The sequence below is a fragment of the Megascapheus bottae genome, chromosome 30 (assembly GCF_031878675.1).
Source record: "Megascapheus bottae isolate mThoBot1 chromosome 30, mThoBot2.hap1, whole genome shotgun sequence".
In the NCBI taxonomy this organism is placed as follows: Eukaryota; Metazoa; Chordata; class Mammalia; order Rodentia; family Geomyidae; genus Megascapheus; species Megascapheus bottae.
The window spans coordinates 4,870,246-4,894,292 of NC_143538.1; the positions used below are offsets into that span (position 1 = coordinate 4,870,246).

Genomic DNA, 24,047 nt, shown 5'->3' on the forward strand with positions numbered 1-24,047 from the left:
CACAAGTGGTGTGCAAACAAGAAATTAGTACTTTGAATCAGAAGTCTCAAAGGTATCCATTTTGCAAGGAGAGAACTTCTCTTTGTGCCAAAGTCCACTTCTTCACTTGTTCATTTTCCTCACAGTTAGGACAGGGATCTGTGTCTATGGGAGGAAAGGAGGAAGTCACCTCTATAGTTTAAACTAACATGACATCTGTGGGCCTGGGTACGTCTCCGATGGGAATATAAAATTGACAAATGGAGGGATATGTCTATAAGGTTCCATGAAAATTCTGCTAAGAAGCTTATATGCATCTGTCCAAAGTAAGTGTGCCAGTGGCACATGGCTCTAATCCTAATGAATCAGGAGGCTGAGATCTGAGGCATTATAGTTTGAAACCAGGCTAGTCAGTATAAGTCTAAAGACACTTATCTTCAATTAACCAGAAAAAGGCCAGAGTTGGACCTGTGGCTCAAATGGGGCTATCTCTACTCACCAAAGGGACAATACTGAGGCCCTGAGTGCAAGTTGCAGGACTAGAACACACAAAAGCAAATGCTTCTGTGCTTATGGATAAGTAAAGCCAACATAATTCTCCTTGATGGCTTAGTAGTGATTTGGCCTCCACTTCACCTGCCCTCCCTCCCATCTTTCTTCTGCCTTTAGTACTCCACAGAGCTCCAAGATTGCTACTGAAACCTTATTTACTAGTGGGAAATGTGATTTCCTAGGGCCTCACCCGGGTGAGGGTGCAAGTTGGATCCTACTGGCACATGCCTGTAATCCTCGCCTCTCAGTAGGCAGACTTCTGAGGAGGCTCCAGTAGCTTCTGAGGGGAAAAAAATGTCCTGGGTGGTCTAGTCCTAAGTCAGGGTGTACACTGCTTTGTCTTGTGCCAAGTTCCTGTGAGAAGACCCAGTGAAGCAAAGGCTCAGAGAGGGACTCAGCCAAGAGGAGCTGAGCAGTCCTGCGTTTGAAGGGTGTACACTCCCTTTTTAAACAGAATATCTAGCACTTGCTCCATTGTCCCACACTGTCTATAGTTGTGGAGGAAGTTATAAACAAAGAAGATATTGCCTTTCTGGTAGGCAGATATCAGGTTCATCACCAACATCTCCAGGAGGCCTGCCTCTAGCCTCCACACATTATACGACACATTCAATGTCAGGGCTGACACACTGTCACACTAAGGTGGTAAAATAAAAAATAAATGAACATGGGAATGGGAGCACACTTCAAATTGATAATTGTGGTAGACTGGATTGGAAACTACACAGAAATAACCTCTCAGTGTAGACACTTGAAAGCACACAAAACGAAGGTTCTAGTATGGGCCAGGCTGGGGTTAGATAGGTTTCCTGTGGTGAGTATACTTCACCTGAGTCGCCTGTCTTTCCCTTGGTGTTTTCTTGGAAAAATATCTGAGACATTGGCCTTGTGGCTGGGCACTGATCCAATGTCGATAGCTTTCCGTGAAGCAGCCATACCTCTCTTTTCTGAGACCTGAGTTTCTTGACCTGCAAAGACAGCATGAGAACATCATTCTTGTTTCTGAGTTGCAGACCAAATGAGCTGACCTGAACTCATGGTCAATTATGGTTGCCTGCTATTGGGGTTCCATGTTATATTCCATTTTGAGGGAGGCAGGATCACATTTCAGGGCCCAGTGACCTGTGCTGCTTCCTCACACAAGACAAACAGGAGACTGACATCTCCCCTCCCACATCACAATGTGCACATGGAGACACAGTCCACAGCACAGTTCACCTTGTCTGTCCAATCCCAACATCCTCTGCTAGCCCTAGCTACTGGCATGTCTCAGCTTCTAGGAGCCATTCCTAGGTCAGATCCATGCCTTATCTGTCACTATTACTCTCATCCTGCACAAACCATTTTGCCTGTCAGGACCTTCTGTGCCTGTCATGTGCTGCTTCTATGTATTGTTAGCCTGACAGATTGGCTGACAAAGAACCCTTTTGGTGCTCCCTCCTCACCTTGAAGTAACATTCCATTTGGTCAGTCACAGCCATAAATGGTAACAGCAGGCCCCCTTATCTACTATTTGGGCAGCTGCCATAAATCTTAGCCCATCATAATGGAATCCTCTGCTCTCACATGTTGCACGAAATCCTGCCCTTAGCCCCATGTAGATTATAAAAACCTCCATAGACGAAGACAAGGGCCTTTTCTGTCCGTCTGGTGAAAGAAGTAGCCTTGTCAGCTCCTCTGCTGACAATAAACCCCTTTCTGTGTATGTGCTTCTGTGTCTGCATTCCGTGATGGTGCTTTCATTGGTGCAGTGACTTGGATCTAGGCTCTCTTGGTGTTTTGCTTTTCCCCAGCTCATATTCTGGGGGAATCTGAGCTCCCCCAGAGACCTGATACCAGGCTCAGGCCCATCCAGACAACCACCAAGGTAAATTCTTCCTGACTGAGACCTTTCCTACATTCAACACAGGCTGATTCACCTCCTCTTCAGTGGTGAGTGACAGTTCAGGGCTCAGGACAAAAGGGTAAAAGCTTGGAGCTGTGTTCCAAGGAGGCCAAGGGCACTCCCAGCCAGTATAGGCCAGGGATCCAACATCTTTATGGTGTTGACCCATTTTGTTCTTCCCTTGCACATTCAGGACCCAGCAGTTGTGAGTGAAGACGCTTTTTGCTGCTTGGTCCCTCAGTCAGTTGACCAGAGTTCCTTTGGGGATGCCCACGGAAGCTCTTGCACTCACCATGGGAGGGAGCCTATCTAAAATCCCTCAGGAGTCTTCTCTAGGCTTTCTTTTGCCTGACCTAATTTGGCCCAATATTCACTGGACAGTGAGTCCACATGGCCCTTTCATGAAACACTGGATCCTGATATTTTACAGGTCACACACACACACACTCCTACAAGTGCATGGACAAGTGAAAAAGGCAATCTATGTACAGCCCCCACTCAAGCTCTCTCTGCCTCTTTACTTGTGCTCTTAAGAAGGGGGTCCTGGGAAACCCCTCCCCTAGATTTCCTCTCAAGGCTAGCTGTCCTGGCTTAAAATTCTCTTAGCAAAGATTAAGTACATTCTACCTCTCTGTAGCTGGTTCAGATTCTCTAAAAACTGTCAGTCTGCTTCAAAATCCCATAACGGGAATAGTTAGAGTAACACACCTAAAATAAATGACTGGTTTCATTTTTCTTTCCCAAGTCTATTCTCTTTAGAATCTGGATTCTTAATCTCTCTCTTACGGCAAAACTCTTCTAAGGAGGCTGCTGTAGGCCCCTGGGGAAACTCCTATCCTCTATGCCCTCTATAGGTCCAGTAGATTAACACCTGCCAAGGAAAAGACAAAAGACACTTGGTGGGTTTTTCATAAAACCCCTACTCTTCCACCATGCTTACTTGCCTTCACTCTTCCAGGTGTTCAAAGGATAATTTATATGCTAATGTGTCTCATTGCCAAAATTGTTTTTAAAAGTTTTCTGTTCTTGTGATAAATGTTTAAGCATAGAGACTCTGCTAAATTCTGCTTGTTGTTGGCTACATCTTTAGAACCACGTGGTTCTAAAGTTAGGACCAATTTTCTTTTTTGTTTTTTTTCAAAAGATCTAAGATGCCTTAAAGCTGTTGTGCACAAGTGTGTGTGAACATGTTCAAAGTAATCTCATTGTAACACATTAAAAACTGTCATCATGGTGTAAAAATTATTTGCTTTTTGACTACAATCATAACTAATGTGAACCTTGTGCTGAAGGAGTTAATTATCAATGAGCTGCTTGTTGAGAGAAAAAAAACAACAGGGGTATTAATGTGTGAGAAATAATGCGTCTACTACCTGACAAATGTAACTGTAACCCTCTATACATTATCCTCACAATAAAAAATTATTTAAAAAAATAACAAAGAAGTGTTTCCTTGGGATAAGAAAAGATTTGAAAATCAAAAATTGTCTTATAAATCCCCAAAAGTTCAAGTATATAGCAGATGATATGAGTATATCTTAAAGATAGAGCTTATGAGTAAAATTGGTGTGTAATTAAGTTGGCTGTGATTTAAATAAGGTCAACATTAATACACTGATGTAAAACCAGCATGGTAGTCTTTATGTCCGTCTATACTATTAAGTTTGTCAAGTTCTTAATTTTCTTTTTTCCAGTCCTGGGGCTTAAACTCAGGGCCTGAGCACTGTGTTGGGCTTTGTCAAGGCTAGAGCTCTACCACTTGAGCCACAGCACCACTTCTACTTTTTCTATGTATGTGGTATCAAGGAATCAAACCCCGGTCTTCATGCATGCTATGCAAGCAGAAGTGTTCAGGGATAGTGCCAAGGTCTTGAGTTCAACCCCGTGACTGACAAAAGAGATGCCATGTGGGACAAACCATCCAGGGACATAGCCAGTCCTGGCAATGAGGAATCATGGAGAGAAGTAAGAGGGGATGGTGTCACATCCTAAATGAAGCCTCTTTGTGCCTGCCCTTTCAAAATTAACTGGAGCTGGGAGATCAAGAAAAATACTTAGCTTGCCCATTTAGTGTTCATACATGTCTACCATCTAACTGGACAGGAGCTTACATTCTTGCTTTGTTCCCTGCTATTTGTATTTACAGTAAATCTTAGACTCAAGACACCCTTGTCAGCTAGCTTTCTGGATCTCCCATACAAACTCTGTAATCTAGACATCTACCAAAGCCTCATACTATGCCCTTAACTACTCATATCAAATCCTAGTCTCTGACTAGTAATTCCCCACAAGTTCATCACGCTCTCCCCTACCTAGACACTCTCTTCCTGTCCCCATTCAAGTCATATGGAAATTCCTCCTTCCCTGTATTGGGCCACAACCTGGCTTATGCTCTAAATGGAACTTTCCTGATTTATGGTTAGAGTGTGTACTCCCATGTTGTCCATGTTAACTTACCCTGTCACCTTGTCAGCTTTTTGCTTGATCTCACCTTTTCAAAAGTTTCTCTTTCTCAGGATAATAGCCCTCATTCAGGACACCACCTGGGGACAAGTCAAGGTCAGTCTATTACAACAAGCAGAGGCTTCCCTTATACCACCCTGCCCAGTGCAGACCTGGAATCTAAAGACCCAGTCCCAATGACTCCTTGATGCTCCATGCCAGCAAGAAGTGACCAGAAAAGACCACGACCCCCATTGGCTTTGGCACCTTTAAAAATGTCTACTATTTCTTTCTCCTCCTGTGATCCTAAGATAAAGCTGAAAGTGTTTCCCCTTCAGGACACTGGGAGTCAGGTACCATGTTATATCTCTAAGATGGAGAAGGCATCGTCCATTTCTTCTCTGTGCTCAACCAAAGTTTTGGTTAAGTCAGTTATCATGGTCCCCAACAGAATGCTGTTTTGGTGTGAATTCTTCTCATTCTGCATGGGACCTAGCACACCCTTCCCTTGCACTGTCGTAGCCCCAGTTCTATACATGCTGTCCATACAACTTGCACCAAAGTTCAGGTATTGGCCAATGAAGACCTTACGATACCAAGCCTACAGAATGAGCTCTCCACCTACCTCTTTTGGTAGGAATAAGCCTGGTAGCTAACATCTGTTGAAAAAAAAAATCCTCAAGAGGTTTGTATCATTCAACAGCTAGACACACGAAGCACTACAGGCTAATGAAACCACAGTGGTCCTCAACCTGCTACAGATACAACCAATCTCTGGCAAACATGGCCCTCCAAAACTGAAGGGCTCTAGATTTGTTAACGTCTGAGAGACGTTTTTCTTGGGAAAAAATGTGTTGCTACTGTATAAACATGAGTGGCAGAGTATAACAAAACATAAATCTATGAGAAGATAGCTGCTAGCCTGAGACAATCTGGAATCTGAGGTCTGTTATAGCCCTTCTGGGGATCAATCACTCCTTGACTGTGCCTCTCTTGGGTCTGCTGGGAAGCTTTTTTTTTTTTTTTCACTTTTTATTAATTGTGCCTTACATTTTTAGATAGCCACAAAAAGAACCACCCTAGACAAAGAAAAGCACTTTCTCTCTCCCTCTGAGAAGAGAACTAGCCTTGTCAGCTCCTCTGTTGACAAAAAAACCCTTTCTCTATATGTGCCTGTGTCCATGTGGTTTTCTGAGATGGGTGCTTTCATTTTTGACATCTTTGTCCTAGGACATTGTTAGCTTTCTATAACCTAATAATCTGACCTTCAAGTCCCTCTGTGCTGTCATCTGGAGAAAATGCAAACACATACAGATGGGAAAATCAAAGAAGTATTGGAAACCAAACACAATTTTACAGGTGCTCATTCCTGAAAAAATAGACTATTTTTTGATACTTTTTGTCAATAAATGCCACGTTTAAATGTAGTGAAATTTTCATGAAGCCATTTGGGAAGTATGTATACTTGTGCTTTTGGGATCAAAGCTAGCACTCTACCAAATAGAGCCAAAAATCACTTGCCCTTGCAATACATGTGATTAACATTTCAAGGTGTTTCACAAAGGAGACTCTGACCCTGTTAAAGTACCAGCAATGGCTTTGGTATCCTGGTTGAAGTAGGTAGAAAGACATGTCTTCATCCCCATCCCCATAGAGAAGAGACTCGGTATAGCAGCTGTTGTCTACAGGGTTGTTTTCTTTTGCAGGTTCTGGGGTTCTGGGGCTTGAACTTAACATATCAATTGTTTCTGCCTTTGGCTAGGCCCAGCATTGCCAAATTTCATAACCGATTTATATTTTGTAAGTGTAATGGAATTTGAACTGTTGAGTTCTTTTTTTTGTTCAATGGTCAGATAATTTATTTTTTATTGTAATTAAGGGTTACATTATATTCACCAGATAGGAGGTGTATTACTGTGCCGGGAGTTTGGCCAAGTGGTAGAGTGCTTGCCTAGCATGCACGAAGACCTGGGTTCGATTCCTCAGTACCACATACATAGAACAAAGCCCGAAATGGTGCTGAGGCTTAAGTGGTAGAGCTCTAGCCTTGAGAAAGTCCAAGGACAGTGGCTCAGGCCCTGAGCTCAAGCCCAGGACTGGCAAAAAAAAAAATTTTCTCCCCAAAGTAGTTTTCTGATGTTGAGGGTGAATTTTTCTGACATATTTGTACAAAGCACAATAGATGTGTACACAGATAAACTCACTGCTGGAAGAGAGTCCTACATACCACTACATTTACTCTGGCATTTGTCCCAGTTGACATGGAATGAGCTTGAGGTTCAAAGGGGAACACTTTTCTGGGTCATCTGATCTGTGTCCTAGCTTTTTTAGCAGCCCTATCACCCCACAGAGGCATGGCCTGGATTCCTTGCCACATTTCAGAGTTCCCCGTATATGCAGTAATTCTCTTGTACAGCTCCAGGATGTGCATGGGGCACTAGATTGTAGGTAGGAAAAAAAACCCCACAATATTTAGGATTCATGAATTGTACAACGTAATAGAAACACATTTTAATAAACTTAGAACAGTAAATAGAGTGAACATTTTACAACTATCAAGACCAAAATAAAAACAGGTATTGTCCAAGGGAGGAAGGAGGGAAGCGCTAATTTTACATCTTCCTCTAAGTTGACTTCAGACAAAAATTCTAGGTTGGGGTCCTCAAGAGGATCTACTGCCTCAGTGAAGACTGAATTTCCTTCCTGAGGTGGGGCAGGGGCAGGTTCTAGTTTCTCAGGTGGAGACTGAATCTCCTGCAGCTGGACAGATTTGTCCTGATATTCTGTGAGGACAGACTCGCTTTCCTCGATGGACTCTATCTTTTGAACTTCATTTAGGAGTTCTGTTGAACTTAGACCGGGGACATTCTCCATGAGCCCCTCAGGGGCTCCTTCATCCTGCACCGCAGGAGTGCTGACTTCACTTGTTTGGAGCCGGTCCGGGCGGACTGTGAAGGTCAACGGGAGAAATTCTGGATCTTCCTCCTCCTCAGGGTCACCTGCAGGTTCACCCGTATCACGTGTGGGGTTCACAACGGGGATGTCCACAGCATCCAAAACCTCTTTGGGCCTCACTACTAAGGGCACAAACCGCTGTATATTCACATGCTGTCTAGAGTCCAGTGGTGGCTCCGGATTTCCATCCATCACCATGGCCGCTGGGTTCTGCATCTCCACTTTAGGAGCAGCTGCTCTACGGCGGCCCAAACCTGAGAACAGAAACACATACAGGACTCTTAGAGTGGACTCTAGAAGTTCTGGTGTGACTCAGCTTCCATGAGGATCTAATGGAGGAAGCTGCTGAATTTGGGTTTGGACTGATAAGAAGGTAGGTAGGGCCTTTCTCATGAATGGCTATGCCCGAGTACTTTCAGTAAGAGAAGAGAATATCCATCGAAGGACATTTTGCCAACCTGGCTAGTACTGAGGGTTCTCAGCCAATCACCAGCCTGGTAGGACTGTCCCTAGGGGCCCAGGCTCCTCTACTCACAAGCTCTCAGGCGCCTACACAAGGACTTCTTCTTTCTCTTGGTCCGACTGGACTCCTCCAGCTGGTCAAGAATAAAACGTAAGCGGAGTAGCAGGACCGAGGAGGGCATATTGAGGAGGACATAGTACATGAGGTCATGCAGGGCCTCTGGGTTCTGGCACTTAAAGAAATCGTCGGGGTAAAAGTCCATCCACATAGTGAAAAAGCAGCAGAGGGCGCTGTGGGCAGATTGGGGACAAAAAGAGTGAACACCGCCCTGATGCCATCCTGAGCCTCCCATAGCCCCTTTCTTGCAGGACTTGCAGGCTGTGGCTGTCCATCCAATATGCAACTTGTATGTTAGGAAGTGGGGTGAGACTACTGTAAGCGGGATGTCCCTCATAACTCACTTCTAGAAGCTTCTGAAAGACAGTTCTCTAAAATTCTCACTGTGACAGGCAATGAGAAGGTTGTTTCCACACGGCATGTGACTTTCTGCACACAGCCCTTCCTGTCATCCCTGAGAGAACACACCCACACCCACAGCGGTGTCCTCTGGCATCCACTGAAGTCCCAAGCCTCCACCCCCTTGTGAAAAATCACAAGTGGTGTGCAGGTGAGAAATCTGCACTTTGGATCAGAAGCCTCAAAGATACCCATTTTGCAGGGACAAGCCTTCCTTTTGTACCAAAAATCCACTTACTTCTTTATTTGTTCATCTTCCTCACAATGAGGGCGGAGGCATCTGTACCTATGGGAGGAGAGGAGGAAGTCAGCTGTTAACAGAACATCCAAGAGGCTGGGTAAGTCCCAGATGGGAATGTAAAACAGAGACAAACAAGTGAGATATGTTTATGCAGTTCTGTGAAAATTCTACAAAGAGGCTTATATGCATCTGTCCATTGTCAATGAGCCAGTGGCTCATGCCTCTAGCTAATTGGGAGACTCAGGTGTGAGGTCACAATTTGAGGGCAGCATGGTCAGAAAATGTCTGAACATACTCATGTTCAATGACCCAGCCCCAAACCAGAAATGGACATCAAGCTGAAATGGTAGTTGTGTGTACCAAAGGACAGCCCTCTGGCCCTGAGTTCAAGATACAGGATTAGCACATACACACAAAAGGAAACACTTCAAAGGTCTGTAAATAAATACACACAATATAATCCTTCCATGATGGCTCAGAAGACATTTGGCCCCCGGTTCACACCCCCAGCCTTTCCTCTTTCTACATGACTTCACAAGATTATTACTGGAATCTTATTTACTAATGGGAAATGTGATTTCCTAGGGCCTCACCTAGGTGAGGGCTGAAGTGGGGTGCCACTGGCTAACACGAGTGTTCCTAACCTCTCAGTATTCAGACTTGTGAGGCTCCAGTAGCTTCTGAGGGAAATGAAATATCCACACTGGAGACACAGAGTCCTGACTGAACTAGGAAACTGAACCTGTAAACTCCAGGGTGTAAACTCCTTTGTCCCATTGCCTAAGGGAAGACCCCAGTGAAAAGAACAGGCTCAGGGCCGGGCCAGGTATTCCCAAGACTCAGCCAGTGGAGGCTGAGCAGCCCTGGGCTTGAAGGGGGAGCACTCACTTTTTGAAAAGAATAGCCAGCAGCTGCTCCATTGTCCCATACGATCTGTAGCTGTGAAGGAAACTTCTAACAACGTACAGCTCGCCTTTCCGGTGGGCACGGACCATGTTCACCACCAGCTTCTCCAGCAGGCCTGCCTCCGGGCGCCACACGTTCAGGCTCGGGGCTGAATCATTGTCACCCTAAAGTAGTAAAGAAAATGAATCTTACAAACATGGAAATAGGAACACACTTCAAACTGAGTACTTGTCATAGAGTGAACTGAAAACCACACAAAGTACTCTCTCAGTCTAGACACTTGAAAACACACAAAAAGAAGGTTCTAATGTTAGCCAGGACGGGGTCAAATAGGTTTCCTATCAGGAACATACCTTGCCTGAGTTGCCTTGTATTTTCCTTAGTTTCTTCCTGGATAAGGGCTTTTCACATTGGGCTGGTGGCTGGGCGCTCACCCAGGGTCGATAGCGTTGAGTATGGCCATCAGGCCTCTCTTGCCTGAGACGTGAGTCTCTCGTCCTGCGAAAACAACACAGGAACATGATTCTCGCTCCTGAATCACAGGCCAAGTGAGCTGGCTTGAGCCGACAGGCATTTATACTTGCCTGGCTATCAGAGTTCTATGATCTATTCCATTCTGAGGGAGGCAGGGTCACCTCTCAGCCCAATGACCTATGCTGCTTCCTCACATAAGACCAACTGGAGGCTGACATCTCCCCTCCCACATCACAATGTGCACATGGAGACACAGTCCACAGCACAGTTCACCTTGTCTGTCCAATCCCTACATCCTCTGCTAGCCCTAGGTACCAGCATGTCTCAGCTTCCAGGAGCCATTCCTAGGTCAGATCCATGCCTTATCTGTCACTATTACTCTCATCCTGCACAAACCATTCTGCCTCTCAGGGCCCTCTGTGCCTGCCATGTGCTTCTTGTACAAATTTTGACATCTCTATGGTGTTCACCTTTTTTTTTGTTGTTGGTTTTGGGGCCTGGGCACTGTCCCTGAGCTCTTCAGCTCAAGGCTATAGCCCTGCCCCTTGACAGCTGCAGCACCACTTTCGGTTTTCTGGTGGTTAATTGGATATAAGAGTCTCACAGACCTTATGACTAGGCTGGCTTTGAACTGTGATCCTCAGATTTCAGCCTCCTGAGTAGCTAGGATTATAGGCATGAGCCACTGCACCCGGCAAGTATTCAACTTTTTTGTGACATTTCCAGGCATCATTGATCCAAGCACATTTTGTGGGGGCAGATTTCCCTGCCCCAGGGCCATGCACAGATGCACAGGACAATTGAGGGATCCATCCCATGGCCAACCGCCAGGACTGTCACAATAAGCCGCAGCGCATCAAAGAACCACTTCTTAGTAGGGAGTGCATCCCAGCCAGGCCACTACTTGTCCCACCAGGAAAGCGCACACTTAGTTTACTAGGCCACCTAGGGGTGAGAATGTCACCAGCTAACTCATTCATGTGGCCTGGGCGCCTCCAAGATGAGGACTGTCGGGGTCCTTCGTTCCGGTCCCTCTCAACTAGGAGGAGGGATGGGGAAAAACACGCCCCGACCAGGACGAGCTGTGAGAGGAGAGGGCCCACTGTCCTCCTGCACTCAGCCTTCCTTCCCCAGAGCACGAACAGAGACACCACACAGCTTCATCAAGGCAGGAAAATCTTTCTCCAACCCCCCCCCTCCTCATATTGGGTGCGGGAGCCTATCAGCACAACAGGTGGGCAGGATAAAGAGAGTCACATGTTTACCCCTAGTACAGGTCTCAGCAGAAAGTTATTAGACATGGCGTTACTCGCCCCCAACATCTCCCCTGTTTTTATTTTAGAAAAAAGAAAAAACCTAGGGTATGTGAGGCTACCATCCTATCAGATCGACTGTGCCTGTCTTAGGTGTCTCCAAGCTCGCTAGTCTTCTTACCCGTCATGGGATCACCAAGTCCCTTTTACTTGGCTCCTGTCTTAGGTTGATAGGCTACCAGCCATCCATTTAAGCAAATCAGACCTGAGGGGGTGCACCTATTTCCATGGGAGCAGATGCCTGTCGCATTAGCATTCTGTGGGGCACGTCACATCAAGGGTAAAAGGCCTACCTCACGGCCCAGTGCTCACTTTCTGGTTTTGGAGGTTCAACCTGCCTGTCTCCTGGTTGGGAGGTTTGGCTGTGGTTTGTGATGTAAAATAAGGCTACCTCGAACCCATGGATTGGCCTCGCTGCCCTCTCTGACCGCACCTACCTCCCCCTGTCCTGCCTACTTTTATGTTAATAGATTCCTGCTTCTTACTTTAGCCCCTGGTATCTTCCCATTAAACGAGTCTGCCGTGACATTCTCCCTGGCGCGTCTGTGTCTTCCCTCTGGAGAGGGAGGGCTGGGTGAAGGCGGCCAGCCGGCCCTATCCTTTCTGGTCTCGTCTTAGTCGGGGCGTGTTCTCTTTGCCCTTCCTGCTGGTCAGGAGGCAAAGAGCGCTAAAATCCCCGACAGTTCTGGCGCGAGAGGAACGCTCCTCAGAAGCGGAATTGTCTGCGAGCCGAGCCAAGTGGATGTGGATGACGAGGTACGGGTCTCCCTGAAAAGTTGGGGCCTTAAACCTAACATTATCTGCCAGACTGATGTAACCTACTAAGCACTCTTTGGAAAATTATGTCTGTAGATACTCATTCACATGCTTGTTGGGCCACTGCACATTCCGGTGAAAGAGCCTGACATGCTGAAAGCCATTCTTTACAATGTTTTGTTATCTTGAGTTTACCCCTACAGGTTAAAATGGATAATGGGCCTTGTTTTAATAAAACAAAAGGGGGGAGGCAACCCCCATGACCAATTGAGGACAGCTATGCTTACATTATTTTAAATTTTTCCGAAGATCAGCCTCTGACTGCCTTTCAGAGACACTGGTCTAATCAGACGCCTTATTTAAAGGTTGAAGTCCATTGAAAGGCCCTGATCCCCTCATTAGTGTGGGGAGAGGATTTGGATGTGTCTTCCCGGTGGGAGAACCAAACCCAATTTGGGTACTGGCTAGAGATTTAAAATACTGTCAGCAAACAAAAAATTAATTACCCAAGAGCACCCCCTCTTGAGGTATGCTTTCTCCCTCTCCTTCACAGGAATAAGGAGACCATACCGGACGCCCTGCTTAGCTGTGGTTGGAATCCTCAGTCACCTTCCAAAAGACCCGCGGAGACCCGCACCCAAGGACGCACACACGGACCACTGGATGCAACAGGCAAGAGGATTTTATTCGGGCATATGCTCGGGCTCCCAAGTCCACTTGACCACGAGATCCGCAAGGTTCGGGTCAGTGTCTGGGCTCGGGCTTCTCAGGTACACGTGACCTCGAGATCCGTGAGGTTCGGGTCAGTGGCTGAGAGCCCCGATCTGTCTCGGGAGTGACTTTTTATAGAGCCTTACAGTCCGTTATAGCAGAGCCCGCGCTTTTACAGCCAATAAGTTTAAAGCATTACAGCAAGGTCTGCACGCAGGCAGCCAATCCTTTTGAAACAAATTATACATTTTGACCAATAATTGCTCAGACAGGGCCCAGTGGGAAATATGTGCTGAGTTGTATCCCTCTGGCCTTTGGATGGGGAAGCGACCCTTATCTGAGTTAGCACATGTTGTTTGTGAGGTAGGATGGCTAGCTGCGGAGACTGGTCAGCAGGACGTGGGCTAAGCTTGTAAAAACTTCTACCATGGGGAAGGGGCAGGGTCGGGTTTTACACAAGTTCCTGCCCAGTTATGAGAGGTACGGGCATTAGTAAGGCGTGCTTACAAACTATTCTATGACCTCCCGGCTCTCATTAATTTCGAGTGGCCAAGTTCAAGGGACTCTAGGATCTGTCATCATCTCTGCCATCCAAGCAGAGGCTTACTGCATTGTATAAATGTCCTATTGGCATTTCGCTTGCTTAGTTGCTGGACTTGAACTCAGGGCCTGGGCACTGTCCCTCAGCTCTCCAGCTCAAGGCTAGCACTCTGCCACTTTTGAGTCCCAAACTTAGGGCCTGAGTGCCGCGCCTCAGCTCTGCAGCTCAAGGCTTGCACTCTGCCACTGTGAGTCCTGAGCTTGGTGTGAAGAGCTAAAAAAGCGCCCCCATTCTGAAGCAGCAACCGTCTTGTTGTTTATGTAAGCTGTTCAGGGTATAGAGATGAAAAATAACTACCCCCAGACCCCAAATTACTCCCCATTAGTAAGCAGAATAAAAATCACTGTAGGTAGCCAGAAAATCGCCATTACAAGATGGCGCCGATTTCCGCTGTTTGCCTTGTTATTCTGTATCTGTTGATCCTCGAAGTTAAGGAAGAGGAATGCCTGCCCAAAGTGTGCCATATGACTGGCTTGTTTACAAGAGGAAGCAAAGCTGACTGGTGAAGAGAGCCTTAGGAGGCAAGGTTAAGAGGAAGTGGGAGGAGAATGGAGAGAGAGGCGGGAGGAGAGAGAGACTGCGAGCTCGAGCTCGCTGAATAAAACGTGGCTTGAGAAGAAGTCCTAACTGTTGCGATTTTCCTTGCCGGCCGAGGGGATCGCGACAACTGGCGGCCCGTATGGGGACTTCAGAACTCAAGGTGGTGCACAGGCAAGTCCCGGGTAAGGGGGACCAATCCATTTTGCTCTCCTCTGTAGGTAAAGAGAGCGGGAAAGGCTCTGGAATGGGGGCCTCAGAACCGTCACAGGTAGTGACTGCTCTTGAGGCTAAGAATCTGAAAGGGAAACAAAGTATCTTGAGACTTTTCCTCCGTAATGGGGAGGAGGTGGCCCCTTGGTTCTCTGTGTCAGGAAATCTGTTGTTGCCTACTTGGGATAAGTTAGGGAGGGACTTGGACGCCGCGGCAGATCAAGGACGACTAGGGCCCGGAGTAAAACCCATTTGGAAACTCGTTAGGAGCTGTCTGTCTGATGAGCGCTGCTCCGGCGCGCCAGTGGAAGGAAAGATAGCACTGGAGGAATTTAAGGAGGAAAGGTCAGAATCCAGGAGCGAGAACTCAGGGGAGGATCGAAAGGTTCCTTCCATTTATCCCCCCTTGCCACCTGAAAACATGCAGGAGGAGTCTGACCCGGAAGAGCCTGCGTTAGGTGCAGTACCCCGGCTTAGTGCTATCTCAGACTGGAAAAGGTCTCGTAAGGGGTTGGACCTTAATACAGGGCAGGAAGCTCCTCATTTTGAGGCGCTGCCCCCGCCCCCTCCTTTTCCTCCTCCTCCTACCCCGCCTGTTGTAGGTGTTGGACGCTCCCGAGCTCCAGAAGTGTGGAAGCAAGTACAAAAGGAACTTTGTCTAGGATACCCAGTTTTTGAAGGACCCAAGAATCAGAGATATCATGAGCCCATAGACTTCAAAACCATTAAAGCACTGGCCGAGTCAGTCCGTGCCTACGGAGTGGGGGCCTCCTTCACTGTAGCTCAGGTGGACAGCCTTAATAGACACTGCATGACCCCGGCAGATTGGGCCTCGCTTGCTGGAGCTTGTCTTAGCCCCGGGCAATACCTGGACTGGAGAGTTTTTGTTATGGAGTATGCCACTGAACAAGCTGCAATTAATGCAAATGAGGGAAGGCCCTATTGGAATAGAGATATGCTATTGGGATTGGGAAATTTTGTTAACAATCACAACGGGTTTCCCCGCTGATGTCTATGGCCAGATTAACCAGATAGGTATTAGGGCATGGAAGGCTCTTCCAAATAGAGAAGTTGCAGGAAATCTCACTAAAATCATTCAGGGACCTTTAGAACCTTTTTCTGATTTTGTCGCACGAATGGTTGATGCAGCTGGAAAAATCTTTGGGGACGCAGATAGGGCCATGCCCCTTATCCAACAGTTAGTATTTGAGCAGTGTATCAAAGAATGCAGAGCAGCAATCACCCCATACAAAGGAAGAGGTATTGAGGTATGGATTAAAGTATGTAGAGAGATTGGAGGACCCCTTACCAATGCAGGTTTAGCCGCTGCAGTAGTACAAATGACAGGGACAAAAAGGAAGCAATGCCTGCTATAAATGCGGTAAGCCAGGTCATATGAGAAAAAACTGCCTGGAGAAAAATAGTAAAGGGAATGCAGGAAATCAGCCTCAAGGACACCCTTTGCCAGGTCTTTGCCCCTGGTGCAAGAAAGGTAATCACTGGGCCAATGAATGCAGGTCAGTGAAGGACAAAGAAGGGCGGCTTTTACCTCCACTCAACCAGCAGGGTTCAAAAAACGGGTACCAGGGCCCACGTCCCCAGGGCCCTCAAATATATGGGGCAATGACATCTGCCTCCAGGCCAGTAACAGAGACATGGCCAACCCTTCGGCATCCGAGCCAGCGAGGAGAGCCACTCCTGGGTCAGCAGGACTTGACCTCTGTTCCACCACCAGACTCATATTAACCCCCAAAATGGGAGTCCAATTAGTGGACTCCAATCTCAAGGGCCCCCTCCCTACAGGTACGGTGGGTCTTTTAATTGGCCCTTTCTCTTCCACCCTAAAAGGCCTTAGAATTCACCCTGGAGTAATAGATTCTGATTATCAAGGTATCATCAAAATCATGGTGGAATCCCCCCGGGGAATTTCAGCCATCTCGCCTGGGGACCACATAACTCAATTACTGTTACTTCCTAGCTGTCATAAACTATTCCCTGCAAAAAACATTAGTCGAGGAAATCGAGGCTTTGGATCCTCGGGAGGCAATGCAGCCTATTTATCCATGGATCTTGAGGAACGACCTGTCCTACAACTATTAGTAAATGGAAAGTCTATTTTAGGATTGCTGGATACTGGAGCAGATAAAAGTATTATTTCTAATCAGGATTGGCCAAGAGCCTGGCCAATACAGGTCGCTTCGCAGTCGTTACAGGGATTAGGCTATGCATCTACCCCAAACATGAGTGCGGCTATGCTGCACTGGCAGGATCAGGAGGGACACAGTGGACTTTTCCAGCCCTATGTGGTCTCTATACCCATATCCCTTTGGGGTAGAGACATCCTAAGACAAATGAAATTCAAACTTACCAACGATACTCACAGCAAAGCAGAAAAAATCATGTCAAAAATGGGTTACCAACAGGGTCTTGGATTAGGGAAACAATTACAGGGACGTACTTCCCCTATCCCAGTGAAACAGCTTTCTAAACACCTATGTCTGGGTTTTTCTTAGGGGCCACTGAGGAGACCATGCCCATCCAGTGGAAGACAGGGGACCCTGTGTGGGTTCCTCAGTGGCCACTTCCCTCTGAAAATTACTTGCAGCCCAAGCCCTGGTACGTGAACAATTGAATTTAGGACATGTCCGCCCCTCAGTATCTCCCTGGAATACTCCCATATTTGTTATCAAGAAAAAATCTGGAAAATGGCGACTATTACATGACCTGCGAGCAATCAATAACCAAATGCAGATCATGGGGCCTGTTCAACGAGGACTGCCTTTACTTTCTACTTTGCCTCGAGAATGGCCCATAATTGTTATTGATATAAAAGATTGCTTCTTTTCCATTCCGCTGAACAGTATGGATACTTGTAGGTTTGCTTTTACCCTACCCTCTATAAACCAAGAGAGCCCAGATGAGCTTCCTGTTTGGGAGAAGTTTCCTTCGGTGCGGTGCTTGCACTATATGGATGATATCTTGTTGGCTTCCAAAGATCAGAACGTATTGGATAAGGCCTTTGCCACATTAATTAATTGCCTGGAAAATAGAGGATTATTTATAGCCCCAGAAAAGGTACAGAAGGATAGGATAGTGCAGTACTTAGGAAGTAAAATAACATCCCAAAAAATAAGGCCTTTGAATTGGCAACTGCGAAAAGACCATCTTAAGACCTTAAATGATTTTCAGAAACTTTGAGGGGATATTAATTGGATTCGAGCCTCCTTGCCTATGAGTAATAGTGAATTGAAGCCCTTATATGATTTATTGCAAGGTTCATCTGCCTTGGACTCACCGAGAGAATTGACCCCTGCGGCTAGAAAAGTTTTAGAAATTTTAGAAGAAAAACTAAATTCAGCATTTTTACAAAGAGCAGAACGGGAGCGAGAAATTTCCTTAATTATTTTAGCCTCGTTTCAGCAGCCTACAGGAGTGTTATGGCAGGATGGACCTTTAGCATGGATCCATCCGAAAATGTCCTCCGCCAAATCTATTGAATATTATCCCATGGCAGTTGCCAATTTATCCATTTTAGGAATTAAATTTAGTATACAACATTTCGGCTATCAGCCTAATTTTCTTTTAGTTCCATATAATGCCCAGCAAGTTCAAGCTTTAAATGCCACCATTGATGAATGGGCTATTTTGAATTGTATGTTTATTGGGAAAATTGATAATCACTATCCCAAAAATCCTTTTTTACAATTCTTTAAGGAACATCCAATTGTTTTTCCAGTAATTACTGCCAAGCAACCCATACCCGGAGCAGTTAATATTTTTACTGATGGTTCCAAAAATGGGTTGGGAGCCTATTTGGTTGAGGATCAGGAACCAGTATTATGTCAGTTTCAGCCTGGGTCAGCACAACAAATAGAATTGCAGGTTGTTATTTCTGTATTTAGAAATTGTTCCTTTTCTTTTAATATCATTTCTGATTCTGCATATGTAGTTAATGCTTTGCAGTCTTTAGAAGCTGCAGGACCCATAAGTAAAAGTAGCACTGTATGTAATTTGTTTATGCAATTGCAGGAATTAATTTGTGCTTGCAAAGCCCCTTTTTTCCCATTGCACATACGTGCCCACACAGGTTTGCCTGGGCCCCTAAGTCTAGGCAACGATGTAGTGGATAAGTGTACGCGTATGCAAATGGCTTTTGCTGTATTTACCCCAGAAGTGCAGGCCCAAGAATTTCATAGTCAATTTCATGTTAATGCTCGCACCCTGCAATCTCGGTTTAAATTGTCTCGGCAAGCCGCCAGACAAATTATATTAAATTGCCCAAAATGTGTTACCCATCTTCCAGTTGTGCCATTAGGTGTCAATCCCCGTGGCTTACCTCCCTTAAAAATTTGGCAAGGGGCCGGGAGTTTGGCCTAGTGGTTAAAGTGCTTGCCTAGCATGCATGAAGACCCGGGTTCGATTCCTCGGTACCACATACATAGAAAAAAGCCAGAAGTGGTGCTGAGGCTCAAGTGGTAGAGCTCTAGCCTTGAGAAAGTCCAAGGACAGTGCTCAGGCCCTGAGCTCAAGCCCAGGACTGGCAAAAAACAAAACAAAACAAAACAAAACAAAAAAATTTGGCAAATGGATGTTACTCATGTTACAGAATTCGGGAAGTTAAAATATTTACATGTTTCAGTTGATACATGTTCAGGAATTATTCATGCTACCCCTTTAGGGGGAGAGACTACTCATCATGTAATTATTCATTGTTTGGAAGCTTGGGCTTCCTGGGGAATGCCTTATCTTATTAAAACAGATAATGGTCCTGCCTATACTAGTAAACAATTTGGTGCCTTTTGCCAAACCATGGGAGTGCAGCTTTCCCATGGATTGCCTTATAACCCTCAGGGTCAGGGTATTGTGGAACAAGCTCACCGCACCCTAAAAATTTATTTACAAAAACAAAAAGGGGGAATTGGGTATAAAAGGACACCAAAAGAAAGAACTTCATTAGCCCTTTTTTACTATAAATTTTTAAAATTTGGATATTCAAGGTCATTCTCCCGCGGAGCGGCACACCACTCCAATTATAGGGCAATTCAAGGGATTGGTAAAGCGGAAGGATATATTAACTGGCCAATGGAATGGGCCAGGCCCCGTGCTCTCATGGGTACGAGGAGCAGTTTGTGTGTTTCCACAGGACTCACAGGATCCTATCTGGGTGCCGGAACGACAGGTGAGAAAGGCGCAAGAAAATGATCGCAAAGAAGATACTGCTGATAGCATTAATTTGCCCGCTGGTGGAGCCTCGTCTACTATGGGCCGTGATGAAGACGTTCCCATTACCGATGCCCGTGACTAGTACCTCTAGAGTTTTTCCATATTTGTTTACTACCAATGGTTCATTACAACTTCCTTATGTCCCTTTTAGTTCAGAGTTAGGAAATTATAGTTTGGCCGTGCATTTGGAGGCGACATTATGTTTTGTGTATCTCAAAATGCTACTAATGGTGATTGTATACAGCTGGATAAGCAAGAGATAGGAGTGTTTGCAAAAAACGTTTCTCAGGATATACGTGTAGTAAGTCTTACTGCCCTAGCTCCCTTAGCCCCTTATTCGAAGTTTTTAGGGAATGCCAAAGTACCTTTATTGTATCCTAGGTGTAAGTCAAAATTGGTATGGCCGTGGGAGTGGACAGGATGCCAGAGTTCCAGAGTGGTGGGATTAAAACCTGGTTTTGCTTTTACCCCTTTTATTGCTGGCTCCCTTAATCTATGGTCAGCTGGCCACAGTTCCTTAGTTAGCAAAAGCATGAGTTAAACTTTAAGATGGCAGCACTATGGTTCTGACCTGAGGCCCTTCATTTCTCTTCCTTCTCATCCTGAGCATCATTATCCACGCCGCCCACAAAGATGCTACCTACAATAAAAAGGCTACAGGAGGTTCCCAAATGCCTCCAAAATGAACTCGATACAAACTATGGACTGGACTATGGTTGGCTCCCTTACCTTCTCCCCTTTGTGGGCGGGTCCCTTGGTTACAGTGGGTTTTGTATTCACATTCAGATCTTCTGTAATCAATAAGCTCCTTCAGTGTCTTAGAAAGCAGGATCAGGGAAAGCTGTTCAGCTAATGGTGGTCTGGCAACTATATGCTGTGCTATGAGATGGCGGACTGGGAACTCTGTGAGGTTGACCCCGGCCCTTACCAGGATGTGCAGGTGTACATAAGGGTTTCCTTTGCTGACGTTGTCCATCCCCCTTATTTCAAATCTCTGTTTGGGTCTGCCAACCCTACAGGTAAATTGCCTGAAGTGCTAGAGTGGTAGTCAATGACAGGTAAGATCTCCAGAGGGGGACAACCTAAGACAGGCACACTTCTCAAGTAAGGCAAATACCTGCTTAATAAAACAAAAGGGAGGAGATGTGGGGCACGTCACATCAAAGGTAAAAGGCCTACCTCATGGCCCAGTGCTCACTTCCTGGTTTTGGAGATCCAACCTGCCTGTCTCCTGGTTGGGAGGTTTGGCTGTGGTTTGTGATGTAAAATAAGGCTACCTCGAACCCATGGATTGGCCTCGCTGCCCTCTCTGACCGCACCTACCTCCCCCTGTCCTGCCTACTTTTATGTTAATAGATTCCTGCTTCTTACTTTAGCCCCTGGTATCTTCTCATTAAAAGAGTCTGCTGTGACATTCTCCCTGGCGTGTCTGTGTCTTCCCTCTGGAGAAGGGAGGGCTGGGTGAAGGTGGCCAGCCGGCCCTATCCTTTCTGGTCTCGTCTTAGTCGGGGAGTGTTCTCTTTGCCCTTCCTGCTGGTCAGGAGGCAAAGAGTGCTAAAAACCCCGACAGCATTCACTTTCTGTGTTGACTTTGTAGGCAAGCAATATTACAATTATAGCTCATAAAAATAAATCCAAACTGATCAATCCTGCCCATCTTTGATCAAGTCCCAAAATAGTCTTAAGCAAAGATCACCCAAAGTTAGAATATTAACATTTGTCTAACAATAATTATTTTTGCCATACAGAGGTGGCTTCTGGGGTCTGCAACGCAGTATTCAAAGCATTCTCTGTAGGAACCGCAGTGGAAAGGGCAATAATCAGGGCAGTAATGGCAGCTACGGAGGTGGCAATAGCCACTACCACAGCCAGGAAAATACCGAAGTCTTTTTACTGATGAGCGGGAAAGCATTCTCTTCCGCCTGTACAGGCACTGGTATATACTGAGGGGCTCTTACTACAACAGCCAGAGAAAACAGGGAAGCAAGCATTCCAACATCAACTAAGAGAACAACATTATTGAAACCAATAGAAAAAACAAAGACTATCACACAAGCCATAGGGAATAGCAGGGCAATGGAAGAATTAGAAGAGTCTTCCAATCCCCCACTTTTGTTTTAAACTACTGTCCTATCTCACCTTCCAAAAATGACTCTGGTCCCTTCATTTTAAGGGGGTTATGGGCGAAGATCCATTTTCTGTAACTTCTTCAAGCTGACTCAGGGACCCTAAAAGGCTTTAGCCTGTTTTCAACTAGTTTGCACCGGAGCACAGGCTTTCTAAATCACTACCACTTAATTCAAGTATTTTTCCAAGAGTCTCTGCACTTCTTTTCACCTGTTCTTAAACTGTTTACTCTCGTATAAGTTGCCACATAGTTTAGACACATTCATATTCGCACAAAATATCCCGTTCGCACACACATTCGTGGTCGTTCCGGTCTGAACCCACTTGGTTCTATTCTAAAATTCCTCGCCCTTACACTGCTCTGGCCAGAGACTCCCATGAGGTTCCTCCCTACCATGCCCGAAGTGATGCACGCTTCGGAGGTGATCTGGGAACAATCATTGAAATCTTTTACTGTTAAAACACCTAGCTGCTTCTGCTGTGTTTGCCTGACACAAATGCAGCTTCTTTGCCTTTATTTCCTTAGCTTTGGGAGGAGTTTTTCTTTCTTTTCCTCAATTTTATGTCTTTTGCCTTTTTTTATGGATTTTTCTTTTTTACTGCCTTTTTTATGGGTTTTTCTTTGTATTTTCCTTTCAGGTTCTTTGACTTTTGTAGATAGTTGCTTTGTTTACCACCTTTTTTCTTTTTCTTTCTCCCTGTCCCCCTCCCCCCAAGCAATTTCAGCCTGCATTTTCCCTTCAGGTTTCCCTGGCCTTTCAGTCCCTCCTTTTTCTTTTTCTTTGCATTATTTTCTTTTCAGGTTTCTCTGGTTTTTCAGTCTTTGAGTTTTTCTTCTTTGTCTTTTGCAGGTAGTTGCTTCCCTTTCTCTTGTTTATCACCTTTTTTCTTTTTCTCTTTCTCTTTGTCCCTCTCTTTCTTGTCTTCCTGTCTTTTTCTTTTTTCCTGTGAGCAACTTCAGCCTGCATTTTTCCTTCAGGTTTCTCTGGCCCTTCAGTCCCTTCTCCATGTATCTCTCCCTTGGCTCAACTCTCCGTTGTGCCCCTTTTGTGCCCCATGTTGGGCGCCAGTATGTCGGGGTCCTTCGTCCCCAGTCCCTCTCGACTAGTAGGAAGGATGGGGAAAAACACGTCCCGACCAGGACGAGCTGTGAGAGGAGAGGGCCCACTGTCCTCCTGCACTCAGCCTTCCTTTCCCAGAGCACGAAGAGACGCCACGCAGCTTCATCAAGGCAGGAAAATCTCTCTCCAAAAATCCCTCTCCTCCTTATATTGGGTGCGGGAGCCTATCAGCACAACAGGTAGGCAGGATAAAGAGGTTCACTTGTTTACCCCTAGTACAGGTCTCAGCAGAAAGTTATTAGATATGGCGTTACTTGGCCCCCAACACAGGACAAAGACGGACTACTCCCTGACCCCTCAGTAAGTTTTCCAGGGAAGAGGAGACAAAGCAGATGTCTGCTTGAGAAGGAGGGTGAAACCCACACCACACCAGCCCAATCCTCTGCACACCAGTGCTTCTTCTCTGTATCACTGGATCTTTACCAAGGCTTGGATGCCTCTGACCTGCCTGCAGTTTCACTGCACCCTTTTTCTGTAGGAGCATACTTCTTCATGGGGTTGGAAAGAGGGCAAGCTGCAAACACAACCTGCAGTTCAAGGGCCATCCCACACCCACAATGTCAGATACACACCCACTCATGTGGCCATACTAACACTGGGCTCTGCAACTGACTGGCTCTCAGGCTCAGGAGTTGGATGGGGTGAATCCTAGAGAACTGGAAGCAAGGTATCTGGCCCAGAGACCACAACATTAAACTCCTATGTGTGGATTTCCCCCACAAAACACACAGAGAAGTGCCACCCAGCAAGGATTCCTCTGAGGGAGAAAGGCTTGACAGATACACGTCTGGCACTAGAACGTGGGTACTGTCTCCCTGGCCTGAGCCTCTGGTCATCCAAATCAAACCCAGAGCTTGACAAGGCAAACCATCCTAGAGGGCAGTCCCTGCCTGCCCCCTTTGCAAACGCAACCGAGATGACAGATGGGGTGCCCACGAGAGGGGAGCTGAACTCAACCACTCAGTGTTTCCTCGTGGGTCTGATGGCAACCAGAAATGCATCAATCACACCGGGGACCACCAAAATGCCAAT

General features: G+C 46.1%; 1 protein-coding gene across 1 annotated transcript; it reads right to left on the reverse strand.

Annotated features, from left to right (window-relative positions):
• Positions 1 to 7,354: 7,354 nt before the first annotated feature.
• LOC150044182 (uncharacterized) lies at positions 7,355 to 10,474 on the reverse strand. The gene is made up of 5 exons (XM_090321545.1): positions 10,293 to 10,474; positions 9,922 to 10,103; positions 9,031 to 9,078; positions 8,349 to 8,566; positions 7,355 to 8,067 (listed from the first exon to the last, which is right to left on the reverse strand). The coding sequence occupies exons 1-5, from the start codon at positions 10,458 to 10,460 to the stop codon at positions 7,379 to 7,381; spliced, it is 1,305 nt and encodes a 434-aa protein (XP_090177671.1). The 5' UTR covers positions 10,461 to 10,474; the 3' UTR covers positions 7,355 to 7,378.
• Between the last annotated feature and the right edge of the window lie 13,573 nt (positions 10,475 to 24,047).